The following is a 17,590-nucleotide window of genomic DNA, read 5'->3' as shown; positions in this document are numbered from 1 at the left end:
TTCATTTTGTGTTTCTGTCATGATTGCAATGTTCTATATTATTCACTGGGAACAATATTTTAAAAATCTTTATCTCCGGAACAATAAAGTACCGATTTGTGATAAAATGAAAGCATCATGATACATGTATTATGTAGAACCAAAATTGTTCAAACCATGACCAGCACACAGACCAATAACTGGCCCATTTCAGAAAAAAAAACTTAAAATCTCATGTTTTTTTTCTACAGTGTTAAATTTGGTTATATTAGGCGAGAGAAATTTAATTTTTAGTTTTACGGATTTTGTTGTAAAAAATTTGGGTCGGAGGAGGGGAATAAAAAAACCAGTGGGCAAACTTTTAATTGCATATTATTTGCTTGAACTTATAATATTAAGTTTCATTTGTCCACTATTCACTATGTACTTTGTGTTTGTTTCAAGGTCATTGGTATTAACCTTACTAAACTTGTTCAGGATAACATTTTCTTTGCTTTTCATAAAAACTTTTAAGCCAAACCATGCATGGCTGACCTCCATCTTAAATACTCCATGTTATAGAGACGCTTACACTTAATTTTTAAAAGCTCCCTTTGTCAAACGTTTTGGAGATTTCAAATAAAATAAAGTAATTTTAAAACCAAGGTCGGTCAAACTTGAAAATTCCGGAAAAATTTCAGAAGATACGATTTTTTTTCATTTTTTTTTTTTTTTTACAAAGTCGAAAAAATTGGGTCGGATCCCGTAAAACTAAAAATTAAATTTTTCTCGCCTTATGTTAATAAAAAATTCCATTTTTAATATCAACAATTATTTTTAAAATCAAAGGATACATTTTCTATTTCAAATATGATATTACAAAAAACTTATTGATTTTTATTAAAATATTTCGTAACAAAAAGAATTAATGTATTTCAAAGATAATGAAATCTTCTATACTTCTATATTAAAGTAATAGACTCGAATTTTCGGGCTTTAATACCGAGAAATCTGAAGAGTGCTGTCTTTTGTTTTATACGTTTTAAACATCATAATTGGTACCTGAAGATTACTAATTTGTTTTTATTTTTTTTCTCACTTCTCTCAAGCTTCATTAATAATCAACGAAAATTCTTTTTTAAAAATCCGGAAATCATCTGGATTTTTTGGATTTTACAATCTTGCGCATTACCTTCACACTAAATCACCGGAGGCTCTTTAGTTTATGTATCCACAATATCACATTTTCATTGAAAATTCGCTTTATTTTCTGTTAATCAAAGAAAATACGGGAGATAGCTCTTAATCAGTGCATTTTTAAAATAAGAAAAATCCAGAGAGTTCGAATGTCAACGTGGTGTGTAAATTTGAAGCTGGGCGCGCTTGATTTGTCTACACCTTACAACTTGTATACACTTTTCTCTAATCAAGTGCAAAAGTGTACACTTTAGGTGTACACCGTCTGCACCCTGTGCAGGGTATGTGTTGGAAATTACACTCTTAATTTCAATATGGCGGCGAAACAGTAAGCTGAGAAATCTGCAACATTTCTTTTGTCAGGACAAGAAAGTTGCAAGAGTTGATAGCCTAATTGTAGCACATATTGCGTGTATAAATATAAAAGTTTTCAAAGCATAAGAAAAATAAATATTTTTTAAATATATCAATAAAACATGTTTTGTCAGCAAAAGTCAACAGATACATGTATTGTTTATACGCATTTATTTATCAGTGCATTTGAATGCACTAGCTCTCTAGTAATTTTGCCAGATTTTACTTTTCAGTTGTAAAGTAAGTAAATCTGTAGCAAAGAAAATGCGTGTACGTTGTTGAAAAAGTGTTGAATTGTATTTTAGATGAAAGGTATATACAGCACCAAAATGGTTTGTTATGAATAATTTGACGGTTATTTTCAATGCAGCTTCATTGATTTTCTCAAAATCGTTTCGGGGCTATTCTACAATGTTTTGCTACATTACGGGTACATGGGATGCATTTCAACTGTGGTGAAGGCCTGTCCCGAGACACAGTTGCATGTTGATTATTCTAACTAAGCAGAGGGTAGTGAAATTAATAGCGTTATTGTAGACTTTTAGCTTGGTTATGTAAATGTCAGCAATACGTGTATCGATGTATCTTTTTCGTAAATGTCCGATATCATATGCAATGTCAACCCGTGCACGCAAGGGTCAAAGTCTAGTATCTCTTAATTTTAAAATATCAAAGCTGCAAGGTAGAATGTACAGAAAAGATAATTCTGTGGAAGGAATGAAATCTTAAGATTTTTAAAAGTTACTTCCCTTTCACTAGGACTAGGTTGCTGTATTGTCATAATTATCCCCATCGGGCTAGTTCACCTATGCATAAGGTTAAACTGTTAGATATACACCGTGAATTTGAACAAAAATCGAAACATGTAAACTATATATGCACTTGTTATGTACATGTATCGCCATCCTACAAAACCACGGGCAATGGGTCCGAAACTCCTTAAGCAGCAGTGCGCTATGACCGACTGGGCGTTCATCCTTTGTAAATTATATTTTTTCTTTTTTATGGACATTATATAAATTGTGTTATATTTTTCTATACTGTCGATTGGTATTTAGCAGCCAGAATTAAGTTTTGCGCTTGTAAAGAAGACCACAGACACAGGGTCGTAACTAAGGTATATTTTCTATGATGCAAAAAGTTAACTCGCCGAGCTGAGCAAGGCAAAACTTTTTTTATGAACAAATTCTCTCTTTCAACTGAATCGGGCAATAGGATGTAATTCGGAATGCATATAATTTAAACCTATCTACATAAAACCGATTCACAGTTCAGTATGCGATTGTTTGAGGTTATATGAAATTCACAAAACAGTCTTGTATCATCTATTATGTGGTGAAACGCAAAACAATACAGAATATTCGCATTGAGACAACATCATAATGAAATACAACACGTAGAATTGTAACCACAGATTTAGGAGTCACCGCCGCGTGGCCTTCGAGCATCATAAAAAGTAGTAAGGGGTAAAACATTTCTTAGAAATTCAAACTAAGCATACGTATATAGTAACAACTAACTAACCAGGGTTATATAAGAATCCGGTATAGGTAGGCTATAGACTTAAGCATGGGTATATATGAAAATATATGACTTTGAAACAAAAATTCCCTTGTTTGGCCAGGAATTAGAATTTTATACATCATCAAAAGTTGTCCAATTTTACGATGGCCAAATACATCATCCAGACTTAAAATATTTTGTCTGTTCACGTCCATGTCTCAATGTGCATGCAACATAATGATTGCTATCCACTTATATTATAAAAGCTTGCTGACCGAACTACTAGTATCTTTATCATAATATCTAAGAATTGTTACGGCACTGGGTGCACTAGATTATACTAGTACTATAGTACCGCAATGTAGTTGCATAGTAATACTAACTCTAAATATAATCCCTGGACACATCATTTATTTAGTTAATTGGGGATCTCTTATTAAGTAGTATATTTGGATTTAATTTCCAGTCAGTATATTGATATTGTATCGGATATATCAGGAGATGTCTGATAGTGTGACAAGCAGACAATGGCTACAGATTGTGTAACAATACGCAGACGATCCTGTTTCTGGACACCGCCGTCCTTTGTAATTACGGTCTTACAAATTACTAGATATAATCAGAATGTATGCTAATTATGTGTCTCTAACTCTGGCTGCATACAAAGGGTCGTCGTGGGGTTTCCCTCTCTACATAAAGTCCAGATAATCTTGATGGCAAGTTGACCTAATAGTATATACAAGGCAGATATTTACCTATGCATGGTCCGCTTAAATAAATGACCTTGTGCTATATATATATTTAGTAGGTTGATTAAAGAATGAGGAGGGAATGGACAGCCGAATCTAGATCTATCTGACGTCATATGACCGCTTTAAGGACATAAGTAGGCTTCAGTACGCAGAGGCTACTTTGTAAAATGTTTGCCTTGATCTAGACCATTTACATGTTTAATATCCCCCCTTAATCTCTACTTGCCCCACTAACAGCATTCTCTGTTAAGTTAACAGTGTCAATAAGTCATAATTACTTGTGTACGGATTATCTACCATAATTCCTTCTGACATATTAACATATTTAAAAAATATGTGCAAGAAAATTAAAAAAAAAAATTACATCCCTTAGGGATTGCTGTACAGTTATTCTTAACTGAAAGATGCGGTCAGTTTTGAGTTTTGACTTCCTAATATCTGTTGTCTTTTTTAAGCTACAAACAGTTTGTATTAAAAATTAATTTGCCTGTATGTCTACTGTAATAATTTCAGCCACTATAATACGTACATGTATCAATTGAGTTTTGATACTTTTGTAATTTTGAACATAACTTTGTGTTATCAACTAGCATTGTGTAGGAAATGACGTTCTTAGTTTTAAGAATTTGCGCCAGTTCACACCAGCAAACAATGAAAAATGTTCAAATCAAATCAAGAAAAAAATCATGAACAAAAAAAGTGAGATAAGAAATAATGGTACACAAAGGTCAATCGGGTAATTCTGTAACGATTTGTTTTTCAACCGTCTGCCACAATATCTCGGTCTTGGAATGCCTCCTAAGAAATCCCGCTGACTGTTACTGGTATTTTGCAAGATGGTTTCACTGTGGTCCAAGTTACGAATTTCAAAATAATATACTAAATCAAATATCTTTCGAAACTGTATCTATGTATTGATGTACGAAATGAACAGCGTCCTTCAGATACTGGCACGGAAAACAATTTATGATTTAATAATTGTTCAAATGCCGATCGATCGTAGAAATGCCTTATCCGTTAAAAAAAACCCTTAATTACTGAAATTTTAAAGTAATAATTGCAAGATTTGGGCAATTTCTAAAACTGTATATACTATCAAATGGATTGCACGTATTCATAAACAATTATCTATATGAGTACACTGCTTCATTCACGATACAGAAGTACGGTACACGTTTGAATTTCAAGAATCTTAACTGGAATTCTAATGTAGAATAATATCACATAAAGTTATACTGTATACATAGTTTTATTGACTTTAAACATAGTTTTATTGACTTTAAACATAGTTTTATTGACTTTATACATAGTTTTATTGACCTGAAACTCACGTAGGAAGACAATGTCTGCAATACTGCACATTTTCTAGCACAATATGAAATGGAATATAATAGTTCGGCCAACCGATAATTTGACGCAAGGCTTGTTTCAAGAGTTCTCCTCTCGCCACTGATTCATCACACCGTCTCCGGTCCGGAGTTGTCCCCTTCTCGTTCGGTTCGGAACTACGTTGTCGCCCCTCGGAACTGGAACCTGGATCTTGGTTATCTCTGTCCATTACTTTCTCGTCATCGCTCGTGAAACCGGAAGGTCATCTTGTTTCCGGGGGAGTACGTTATGGAGCATTCTTTCTGAAGTTCCCCTCCCGTGTACTCAACTCTGTAATCTCGCAGAACCTACAAAATAAGATTTGATTATTCATATTTTTAGTAAAGCCCGGTTGACGGTTTCCAGTAGGTTAACAAGGATGGATGAAGTAATGGATGAAGTACCTTAATGAGTGCTATGTGACCCTCCTGCTCGGCGAATCTTCTTCCGATACACGCCCGGGGACCGAACCCGAACGGAACGGAGGCAAACGGGTGTCGGTCCTTCCTTGCTTGGTTGGATCTCAACCATCTGTCGGGAATGAACTGTTCAGCATTGTCGAAATGAGCATCTTCTGTGCTAATAAAGTCGTGATGCATAGCAATTTGTACCTGGAAAAAGAAAACAAAGACTTTAGAACAACATCCTGTACCGCTACGCCATCAAAGGCCTGTGGTTGTGCCATGTTATGGTCAATTCTTACCCCGGCAGGGATTGTGTATCCGGACAGGACGATGTCTTTGGAGGAGGTTCTGATATTTCCAGGGGCGACAGGCAGGAGTCTGTGAAAGAAGAACAGAGATGTTTATGGTTGCTTAGTGTTTCGGAATAGAGCACAACATACAAGACTTGGTGGCAGTGCACCGTGGGCTCTGTATCGTACCTGTGTGTTTCCCTGGTTACGGCTTTCAGGTAGGACATTTTGCCGATGTGGGACTCGGTGATTTCTTTGCTGTCTCCAAGGGTTGTTTTGATTTCCTGGTATACCCTCTGCTGGATTTCTGGATGCGTTCCAAGGAGATACAGGACAAACGACAAATGGTGGCTAGTCTACAAAAAATAAAAACCTGCAACATTGTATTATATGGTTTAAAACACTCGGTGGATTAAGGCCATGGCATTGATAAGCGTCAATAATAGCTTCCTTAGTACTGTACTATAGTGTACTAGTTGTCCAGGCATCTCCTCGGGGTCAAGGATACAGAAAATTACCACCAGGAACTAGATTATATCGGGTATATGATATATATGCGTATCTATTAAAACGAACTAGGGCACATGTAACCATGCTACAATTTACTGTAACCTCTATTTGCCAAGTACATAATACATACATAATGATACAATGCATGTCCTAGCATCAAATTATACGTGTGATTTGGTGAAATGATATAATTTGATACCAGTAATAACCAACTGTTCTACTAATGCGAGAGCAAATGGTAGGTGCGTGATAACAATTTAATAACATGGACCTTTAATGGGAAGACAACAATCAGTTACTAGTATATGTTACAGGTGCACTGACAGTGGATCTCTTGGCAGAACAGGGCTCATAAGTGGGCCTTGATACGGGATCAAGTGCTTGCAAAGTAAGCAAACACTCCTATTCTTAGGCACAGAAAGCACTTTTCAGGACATTTGGGTTTGGTAATTGGAGCAATGCATTAGTTCACTTACAGTGTCCACCCCCGCGAAGATAAACTCGCAGATAATGGTTAGGACCTCTCGCTCCGACAGGGCTGTCTTAGACAGGAGGTACGGAATCAGATCGCCGTGTTCGCCGTCTATGGCGGAGTCCTGACTGAATTTCTCCAAGGCCTCGCGAGAATATTTCACAGCGATTCTGAAAAACACAGGAATAAAATTAGCACGACCAGATCAAAAGGCGATAAAATGTTGTTTGCTTTTGTCAACAAGTTCAAAAAAAGGCCGGCTGTTACCAGGTGTGCGGGTCAGTAATCTGACAGAGTACAGAAAGTTCATGACATTTGTGGCGTACATTTTTTTTAATTGTTGGCTGCTGTTTACTTACTCGCGAATAAAACCCTGCGCTTCAATCAGTTTTCTGAAGGACGCTGTTTTGAATAACCGATACCACGGCAACTCTTTAAATTCCTTTTGACTGATATCCATGACAACGCTTACAGCCTGAATGAAGCGTTGGGCGTCACTTTCTGGGGACAAGTCGCTAAAGGCGCCAAGACGCTTGCTGAAGCACACGACGCCGACACCTGTAACAACCAAAACAAAACACTTCAATGTTTAATTCAAAACAATTAACGCTATTGTAATTATGCTCTAAGTGTTAGTTTATTGTCATTTTTATTTTCATCGTAAAAGATTTACATTCGGCTGCGTATCTGTCAAGAATCGGCCGCAAGTCATCCACTTCCTTTTCCTGATTACGTAATGCCATGACGTGATTCCAAAGTTCGTCTGCTACTATGGAATGCTCTGGGAGATAGGCAGCAACTGCTTTTGGTTTCAACATTTTTTGTTGAACATTTTTCCTTATTTTGCTCCAGTCGTCACCTTGGCTAGTAAATTATAAATTCCAGATTCAGTTACATCGTACTTGCAACAGGAATGAATGGTACATGATATGGTAACACTCAACGGTATACCGAGACGACGAATAACGATGCGGGTTTTATAATTATGCTCTAAGATACTTGCAACCCTTCATATTTGTATGAACCACCAAATAAAACAGTACATTGTATACACTAATAATTTCAGTTTATTTGCCATAAAAATGCTAGTTTAAAGTAAAAAAAAACGATCAGGTTGTTTGCAGTTAGGTGAGACAGTACACTACCAAGGACACGCTTGTTGATTCTCAGTACTATATAAAAACACGTGGAAATATAGTAAACAAATTCAGTAGATACCTGGTTAGGAGTCCTTGGACATTTTCGTTGTATTTCTTATTGTAGTGGGAAAGCATAAAGAAGGCTTGTCGTATGGGGTGTTGGGAGTCGCTTCGGAACACCTCTTCGATGTCTTTCGGATCACTGATGTGCACAAACTCTATACCAGGGACAAAAGTTTCCCGGTATATGGACCCATACTGCTCTACACATTCCCTGTGCATGTCCATAAACTGTTTTTTATGAAATCGACCTGTATTAAGTAAATTAGCAGGTTTAGATTAACTTTAATACCGTTATGTTTCTGTATACTATGTTAATAAAATATGGCCGCTATATCTTACCCCCGGGGAGGTAGTTTAGGATGCCTCCGATAACGGGGTAGGCTTTTGGGCCCGGGAGCTCGCTGTACGATCTGGGCTGGCGAAGGGCGTTGGCTGGCGCGGTATCGGGGCGCTGGAACAGGGACTCCAGGGCAATAGATCCGTTGGCCGCTGTCACGCTTCCCCGGGCATGCTTGAGCTGACGGCCCATTTTCAACTTCAGCAACCGACTCGTAAAATTGTTAGAGGCCATTGTTTAGTTCACCACCCTAGAAAAATAAGTTAAACAGTGTATAACTGCTGGGTTGTTGTTGTTGTTTTTGGTCTCTGATTTTTTTATTTTGACAAAAGTGGCGCGTTGCTATTGATACGTATGTACTTAAAATAAAAATCCATCTTTACCGTTACTCTGTAACAAATGCTTTTTTGTCAATAGAGATATATGGATGAAACAGATAAAAAGACAGAATGAATTGGGTTTAACTGACACCATTCAAACAGTAAATTAGCCTGCACCAAAACGTTGACAGGGTTTCTCAGACACAAAGGTTCAATGCAACTTTAATAGGATTAAAATAATATCTAAAAATTTCAGATCTTATAGCGTCGAATCTTTAAACATTGATCGCATTTCGTTATGAAATATATTTTGGTGCGTTTCATAACCATCATAATTAAAATATTTAATTATTTATGCTAACAAATATAACATTAAACGTAAATTATTACTTAGAAACGTTTACCAGGTAATTAAAGTAATACATGTACTTGAATTGATAAAATATAGAGTTAGAATTTTTCTTAAATTTCAAAATTAAAATTATATATTCAACTTACACCATTTTTTAAAGACAGAAAGGCCCCTACCCCTCCCCAATATTTTTAATTATTATATTCTACAATATACATGTATTTCATAAGAACTTACCTATTATAATGTTAAGATATATGTCCCAAGTCGAACAACACATACATTTGTTCACGCAGAGAATGTCCTTTCGTAACAAGAAATGGCCACGGTAGGAATGGGCTCATATATACATGTATGTTTAAAATATCGATATTACAAATCCCTATGAGAAGTTGTTTCCAGATATAGCAACCTGTGAGTGATTTAAATGTGTGAATGGAGCGCGCACCGTACAACTTACCTATATAGGTAACCCCTCGAAGCGACAGCGGGAGACTGCTCGGGAGAAGGCGTCCCAGCGTTGATATACGAATCTTCTAAGGCGTGACCCTGATATTAAGAACACATGTACTCGAAGCGATAGCAGACGTGTATTATTGTTTGTGTAACACATATTATCAACAAGTGCATTCTTATCTTGAATTGCACGTCAGTGGTATTTTACATCGTACACTTAGGTGCAGTTGCACTGAACGAATACTTCCGCCAATGAACATTGAAAATTGGTCTACCACCTCAATAATCGATAAGTGCATGACCTTGAAAAGTACTTCTCTAATAAATGTAGATCATTTTGCGGTGTTCTCTAAGACAAAATAAACCTTACTTCTGAGAGATACCCATGAGGGACTCCTCAGTATGAGAGTGAACATTGATTGGTTTAAACCGGGCTGACCTTGACCGCAGGGTCTAGCGATGAGGTCACTCAAGGGTCACTTGATCATTAAAAAGCAGTTATAGTCTGTCCAAAGATATTAATGTAGCACATTTGGACAATTTTGAATAAAAATACACATAGCTGTGAAAGAAGTGCAATAGATACGATGAAAGGGGAAATTTCCAAGATAACTTCATTCACACAGTATCACTTTTCCCTCGTACAAATTCACACGAACGAAAACAGATTTCTTACGGCGAATTAATATGGGGAATGCTGACATCTTTTCTCCATTCGGAAGTCACTCGAAATACCTCTCACAATTTTTCAATGTAATCATCCGAGTACTACTTTCGTCTCTTTTGTGATGCAAAATCCCCGTGGACTCTTTATTTTAAGTGTATTGAAACCTGACAAGCTAGAGGCAGGCACGTAGCATCAGGGGGGGGGGGGGGGGGGGCAGGGGGGGGGGGCTGCCCCCCCCCCCCTACACTTTTTCTCACAGCAACCCTTTTTTGTTAAAATTTACATATAAAAAATTGAATTATCATGGAGTTGCCCCCCCCCCCACTTTTTTGGGAGTATGTAAAAATTGATATAAGGAAATAAAGAGTGAAACTGAAGTTATATATACTACGCTAGCCCCCCCCCCCCCCCACCCCCGGATTAGGATTTTGAAGATTTTGGAAAAGGTTAAATTTCCTCTTTTTTTTTTTGTTTTTTTTTTTTATTGCTTGTCAAGATTCTTTGGATGAGTCTGCCCCCCCCCCCCCCCCCCCCACTTTCAAAGACGATGCTACGTGCCTGAGAGGTTACGTTTTGAAGAGGAAGTTTTTCATACTGTTGAATGAAAATCGTCTGAACCAATTTATATATATATAAAATTATCATATATATATATAATTTTTAAAAAATATGCGGCAAAAATATCTTGGGACAGACTATAGTCATAAATCTATTTGTAATTTTTAAAATATCGTTCCATGTCTATATATAACGGGGAAAGAAGATGGGTGGATGAGGCGGGTAAGGACGGATAAGATACTGAAAAATTAAAATATCAATAAATCTGATATATTTTTATTAAATTATTCCAAAAAATATATATTCAACACATCATAGATTTTTAACCTTCAAATATGTTCAATACTTGGAATATGTTGACTCAAAGAGGCGTATGCGTATCAAAACTTCCAAATAGTGTCATTTTTTTTAGAACTTCAAGGACTTTTCTTTTATAGATTGGGTGTGTGCTCCATATTTTTGTCATAGTCTAGATAAGGTCTAACCGGAAACAAACCGATTTCAATCAACAAAAACGTGGAGAGATGACCAACTACATATTTAAAATATCATTTTGTATCCCTACAACTGAACATTTTGAAAAAATAATAAGTCCGTAAATTCATGGCCAAAATCACACATAGTAATTAAACAGCGTAATTCATTGTTTGTGAAATGGCTCAGTGGTTAAAGCACCAGACATATATGCTAACCTTACTGAAATATCTATACTTTTTATGTCTACCGAAATCTAAGGCAAATATTTTTTTTATTATAGTTAATTATTGTTGAATATATTAAAAACTGAATATAGTTACAAATTTTGCTTTTGCAAACTTGTATTTTAGCATATTTCAATAGATTTAATTGGGGAAAAAATAAATTAAAAACTGTTTTTGGCGACTTAACGGTTAACCGAATTGGCATTTGCGCTACCGTAACCCCCCCCCCCCCCCCCCCCCAATCGCTTTTCAATTAAAACGATACAAGGGTATAAAGTTAAATTATGCATAAAATTGATATACAATGTTAACAAATGAGCAAATAATGACCTATTTTGTATGTACATGTATGTGATAGGTACGATGTCTGATATCTAGGGTAAAAACATAAACACCGTAGATATTGTTGGTGAACCTTTACCTAACCTTGTTTCTGGACAACATTGATCTACAACCACCTTTGTAAGACGAACAAGTTAACCTAAAACGAGGAATATTTAAATGGCGATATTTTGAAGACAAAGTACTGTGATTATATATTTTTTTTAAATCTCGCTGACATTTCAGACACGTAGCATCGGGGGGAGGCCCCCCCCCCTCCAACCACTTTTTCTCGCAGCAACTAATTTTTTTAAATTTACATAAAAAAAAATTGAATGATCATGGAGTTGCCCCCCCCCCCCCAACTTCTTTGGGAGTATGTAAAAATAGGTATGAAAATAAGAAAATTGAGAGTGAAATTGTCGTTATCGATATATATACTACGCCAGCTTCTACCTCCCCCCCCCCCCCCCCCACCCACGAATTAGATGATGAAGATTTAGGAAAATCCCCCCCCCCCCCTTTTTTTTCTTTTTTGCTTGTCAAGATTTTTTTGGATGAGTCTTCCCCCTTTCAAAAACGATGCTACGTGCCTGCATTTATCTGAATGTAGGATAACGCAATGACAGCCCTTCATTTTACGTCCGAAAACAAATATAGTCGTCTGTCTCCATACCTGGGTACATGTATATCTGAAGTATATACATCTATGGAACGCCATAGCTGCCTTAAGGTCAATTTTATATTATATGAATTGGTATATTTTTTATATCCAATAGTAATATCATTATATGCAGTGGTAACATCATTATATGCAGTGGTAACATCATTATATACAGTGGTAACATCATTGTATACTGTGATTTCGCTATTATATTCAGGGGTAAAATCTTTATATGAAGTGGTAACATCATTACGTTATGTCGTAAGATCATAATGTGCAGTGGTTTATTCATTATATGCTATGAATAAATCTTTATATGATATGATAAACTCATTTCATACAGAGCTAAACTCATAATGAACTATTGTTCAATCGTTATGTTATATGGTACACTCTTTATGTGCAGTTGCAAACTCCTTTTATGCAGTGCAACTTCTTGACATTAGGTGATAAGTTCATTATATGCAGTAATAACATCATGTTATGGTGTATCAAAACCATTATGTATGGTGGTAAAACCTTTATGTATTGTGGTGAAAGCTTCACATGCAACTGTAAATCCTTTATATGATGTGACAATTTCATAAAGTGCCGTTGTTGAGTCATTATATTATGAGGTCAGTTCTTTACATGATGCGATCATTTCATTATATGGAGTGGGAACTTCTTTATATGCAGTCGTAACTCTTTATGATGAGGTTGTAAACTGGTTCTCGCTGAAAAGTTTTAATGGGAAGGAGGTCCAGTTTTATTTTGAAAAGGATGCCGCGTTCATTGTGACGATGCACATTTCCTGGTCAACTTGTCGTTTGTTTTGAAGAGAGAGAGAGAGAGAGAGAGAGAGAGAGAGAGAGAGAGAGAGAGAGAGAGAGAGAGAGAGAGAGAGAGAGTTAATAGTTAGTTTTCCTGTTCTTGATACATCGATGTGTGATAAATCGAATGAATTTTTAGTAGAGTACGCGTTTAATTTTAAAAGTAAAACAAATTTCAAAAAATGATTGTACTTTGTGTAGAAAGGGCTATATATGATAAGGGCCTAAAATGGCCCCCTAAAATGAACATCAACATTTTTGTATCATTCTTTGTTTTCTAATACAGATATGTATGTGATGTGTTTACATAATATTCATTTTGGTTCAAGTGTCCACAATTTAGAAATATGACATCGTAAAGACAACCTTTTCCCACCATTTTTGCATTTTTAGCGTAAAACAGCTTGTTTTCAAGCAGTTTTTCCTTCCGAAAACATAGAGCGCATTCTTGAACAAATACAATATTTTAATCAGAGATGTATCTAGCCAAGACTAATAAGTGACAAAAAAATTTTCCTTGTTCAAGCATGCGCTCTATATTTCCCATTCGTAAATATATAAGAAAAATGTCAATTTTTGGCCGATTTTGATTAAATTATAGAAATGGCGTCACTTCTGACGTCATATACTGCCAGTGAGTGCAAATAAATAAAATAAATATATGAAAAAAATATTTTATATCAACTCTTCTAAAAAATAAGTTAACATTTAATTGTACCCGAAACACTTAAAAAATGGCGAATTATGGGGGCCAAATTTAACTCTTATCATATATAGTTCTTTAATACCCCCCCCCCCCCTGCTTCTAGATCCGCGCATACAGTTAGGTAGATCACTTTATGTATTTTGATATTAACATAGAACAATTTGATTTCTACTTGCTATCGTGTTTAAAATATACATGTAATTCTTCGGAGCTTAATTAATTCATCTAATTCTGTCTATTCAAAAACGTTGAAATTGAGTTACTTTGTTCTTGATTGTTATTTAAAATAATTTTAATACCATCCATATAAACCGTGGCGCTTGGAACAAACTTATCCGTATTTTGCTGATTCATAAATTTTTGCACGGCTTGCTTTTAACGATGTCGAACAATATGTACATATATTTTGAAAACGACATATTTTACAAAAAGATACATTAAATTTATCGATTAATGCGTTACTTTGTTTTAAAACCCCTCGTTCCGCAGCAAATGATTACAAATCATGTTTATAATGTGAACAAAGTCGGTAACGTTGAAGAAAATCAGCACACATGTAAAATATTACAATGACAAGTGTTTTGAAACTTATTTATCCGGACATTAATTATTTTCAAAACCATCGGAATAGGGGTATCACCTTTTCGTGCGATCAAAAATTAATTTTAGAAATACCAAGCAGTTAGTCTCGGTGATTATTCGGCCATCCTGCGTAACCACTCGGCTATACTGAAATTTGCGAAGATTTAAAACACCATTTTTTAACTTCGGAGGGTTTTTTTTACGAAGTTTAATTGTTAAAAATATGCCTCTTTGAAACAAAAATCGGATATGCCATAAAACCAGTCACATTTTTCAGTGTAACCATTTTACAATTTGTTTAATGCATGGGGGTCTTGAACGGGGCTGGGGTGGGTCGCGGGGAGGACCCCGCCCCAGAAAAATTCAAATTTCTTAAATTCCCATGAAATTACCAAAAATTTGCCTCGAACCCACCTCCCCCACTCCTTCGGCAAACTTCAGTATTCATATTGCAACCCCCCCCCCCCCGGAAATTTTTTTCTGAATCCGCGTATAAAATGGTTTTATAAAAATGATATGAAGATATCTGCAACAGCTTTATGGAAAATAGCACAGGAACTGCAACACATTCTTTGTAGGATTTAAAATACAAAAAAACATGCCCGGTGAGCTTAAAATTTATACAGTGGATGAAACAACCATTTTAAGAGGTTAACACCAACCAATTTCTTTATTATTTCTTAAAATCAAATTAATTTAAAAAAAAATGAAAACGAGTTTTTATATATGTCTATGAATAAAAATCTGTCTTTTCCTTTTGTGTTGGAGGCATTGATCAGCGAGGAGCAGCACCTACCTAGTACATTGAAACAAAGGTCTTTTGACTTTGATTGCTTGATTTTTTGTACTTTCTTTTACTTTTAAATTAAAAGCATGCTCTATAATAATACATTCGATTTTTCACACAAAATGGGTTCAATGATTGATATTATAATATCGATGTTAAAGGACAGATAAACTCTCTTAGTCTCTCCCTCTCTCTTTCTCTCTCTTCCAAACAAACGACAAGTTGACCAGGAAATGTACATCGTCACAATGAACGCGGCATCTTTTTCAAAATAAAACTGGACCTCTTCCCCATTAAAACTTTTCAGCGAGAACCAGTTTACAACCTCATCATAAAGAGTTACGACTGCATATAAAGAAGTTCCCACTCCATATAATGAAATGATCGCATCATGTAAAGAACTGACCTCATAATATAATGACTCAACAACGGCACTTTATGAAATTGTCACATCATATAAAGGATTTACAGTTGCATGTGAAGCTTTCACCACAATACATAAAGGTTTTACCACCATACATAATGGTTTTGATACACCATAACATGATGTTATTACTGCATATAATGAACTTATCACCTAATGTCAAGAAGTTGCACTGAATAAAAGGAGTTTGCAACTGCACATAAAGAGTGTACCATATAACATAACGATTGAACAATAGTTCATTATGAGTTTAGCTCTGTATGAAATGAGTTTATCATATCATATAAAGATTTATTCATAGCATATAATGAATAAACCACTGCACATTATGATCTTACGACATAACGTAATGATGTTACCACTTCATATAAAGATTTTACCCCTGAATATAATGGCGAAATCACAGTATATAATGATGTTACCACTGTATATAATGATGTTACCACTGCATATAATGATGTTACCACTGCATATAATGATATTACTATTGCATATAAATGAAATACCAATTCATTTAATATGAAATTGACCTTAAGGCAGCTATGGCGTTCCATATACATCGGTATTAGTTTTTAGTCACTCGAACATAGTCATTTATCTAAACAACGAACAAATTAAGTCACGTACCTTTTATAATGTGGCTCTGACCTATACGAATAACCTTTGTCCCTCTTGATTTGGATATACACACCTTAAAAATCAATTTGACTCATTCAGAATCGATACAATTTCATTGATCGATATAACCATCGACGTGGATACACCCTCAATATCGATACATTTATTATCGTCATCAATATCATTTTTATCAAAATTATGTCTAGCTGCAGGTCTGTAGCTCCCGGTCTGAAAAAATCGGATGGACGACCTGGGAGCTCACGGGTCGTCCATCCGAATTTTTCAGACCGGGAGCTACAGACCTGCAGCTAAATTATGTCGCATTCACTGATTTTGAGGGTTCTTTTTCATTTTGATTTTAAAGAGAAAACCAGTTAAATAAGAGAGAGAGAGAGAGAGAGAGAGAGAGAGAGAGAGAGAGAGAGAGAGAGAGAGAGAGAGAGAGAGAGAGAGAGACGTTATAGGATTTCAATTTTAAAGCAGCAGTCGTGTCTTTTCGTTAATTAATGTGAGAATGTTCGGTACAACTTGTAAATCACGGGGAACACAACTATCCTTCTCCTTATTATAAAAGGTTCGGTGGGTTGAATGTATGATGTTCTTTATCTTTTTCCTTTTTACTGACAAATTCTTTGAGAAAGCGGACCCTATACCTTTCTCTTTTTACGAAAATCATGGCCTGGGTCTAGTTCAACTATTTATGACGTTACTTGCCACCGTCTGTTCCAAAAACATAAATATGTCAAGCTTTCCGTGGGTCTTGTGAATTAAACTTTAAATTTTAACGCAATATTGGGATTTCTTCACTATCCCTTCGAGTTTTTTACGCTTGCATACTTCATGAGTTATTCCGTTTAGGAATAAAAATGAAATAAAATTTAATTAGTTTTACAATGTTTCAAAAAACCAATAGCTGACAATGATGAGAGAGAGAGAGAGAGAGAGAGAGAGAGAGAGAGAGAGATTGTGCGTATCAATATTACTTAGTTGCATAGCTTTTCTATTTTTCTATCAGGTAAACATCAATATAGACCATGGTATTCCATGCTGCCTCTTCGTCTGTAAACTTCGCAATATTCATATTCTTGTTCTGACAAAGATATAGCAGAAACACAATGTATCTGATTTAATATCGATGGAACTCGGTGTTTACGTGCTTTATGGGAGGAATGAAACTCTTACCCAACTCCAACGAAATTTCCCCAAATCTTAAACATTTCACAATAACGTAAATTGTGAAATGTTTTTCCATTTTGCAATGTGGATTTGTTTTGG

The 17,590-nt window shown here is 35.6% G+C and overlaps 1 protein-coding gene across 2 annotated transcripts; it reads right to left on the bottom strand.

The window, feature by feature from the left end:
• Positions 1–4,994: 4,994 nt before the first annotated feature.
• LOC128175063 (probable cytochrome P450 CYP44) lies at positions 4,995–16,384 on the bottom strand. Of its 2 annotated transcripts, XM_052840473.1 has the most exons (11): positions 16,325–16,384; positions 9,480–9,568; positions 8,350–8,597; positions 8,027–8,258; positions 7,482–7,672; positions 7,168–7,366; positions 6,813–6,978; positions 6,016–6,182; positions 5,836–5,914; positions 5,537–5,743; positions 4,995–5,440 (listed from the first exon to the last, which is right to left on the bottom strand). In XM_052840473.1, exons 3-11 carry the CDS (start codon positions 8,579–8,581, stop codon positions 5,333–5,335), a joined length of 1,581 nt encoding a protein of 526 aa, XP_052696433.1. In that variant the 5' UTR covers positions 8,582–8,597; positions 9,480–9,568; positions 16,325–16,384; the 3' UTR covers positions 4,995–5,332. The 2 variants fall into 2 exon arrangements, with proteins under 2 accessions (XP_052696433.1, XP_052696441.1); XM_052840481.1 differs by lacking the exons at positions 9,480–9,568; positions 16,325–16,384 and adding an exon at positions 9,257–9,459.
• Positions 16,385–17,590: the final 1,206 nt, after the last annotated feature.

Source organism: Crassostrea angulata, chromosome 1 (genome assembly GCF_025612915.1).
Source record: "Crassostrea angulata isolate pt1a10 chromosome 1, ASM2561291v2, whole genome shotgun sequence".
NCBI classification, from domain to species: domain Eukaryota; kingdom Metazoa; phylum Mollusca; class Bivalvia; order Ostreida; family Ostreidae; genus Magallana; species Magallana angulata.
The sequence above is the reverse complement of the archived record's forward strand: the minus strand, read 5'-3'. Positions and strand labels throughout refer to the sequence as shown.

Coding starts and splice junctions, on each gene's coding strand:
- LOC128175063 (XM_052840473.1), bottom strand. CDS start 8,581: ATGGCCTCTAACAATTTTACGAGTCGGTTGCTGAAGTTGAAAATGGGC. Junction 7,367..7,481: donor TGACAGATACGCAGCCGAAT/GTAAATCTTTTA, acceptor TGGTTGTTACAG/GTGTCGGCGTCGTGTGCTTC. Junction 5,744..5,835: donor GATACACAATCCCTGCCGGG/GTAAGAATTGAC, acceptor TTCTTTTTCCAG/GTACAAATTGCTATGCATCA.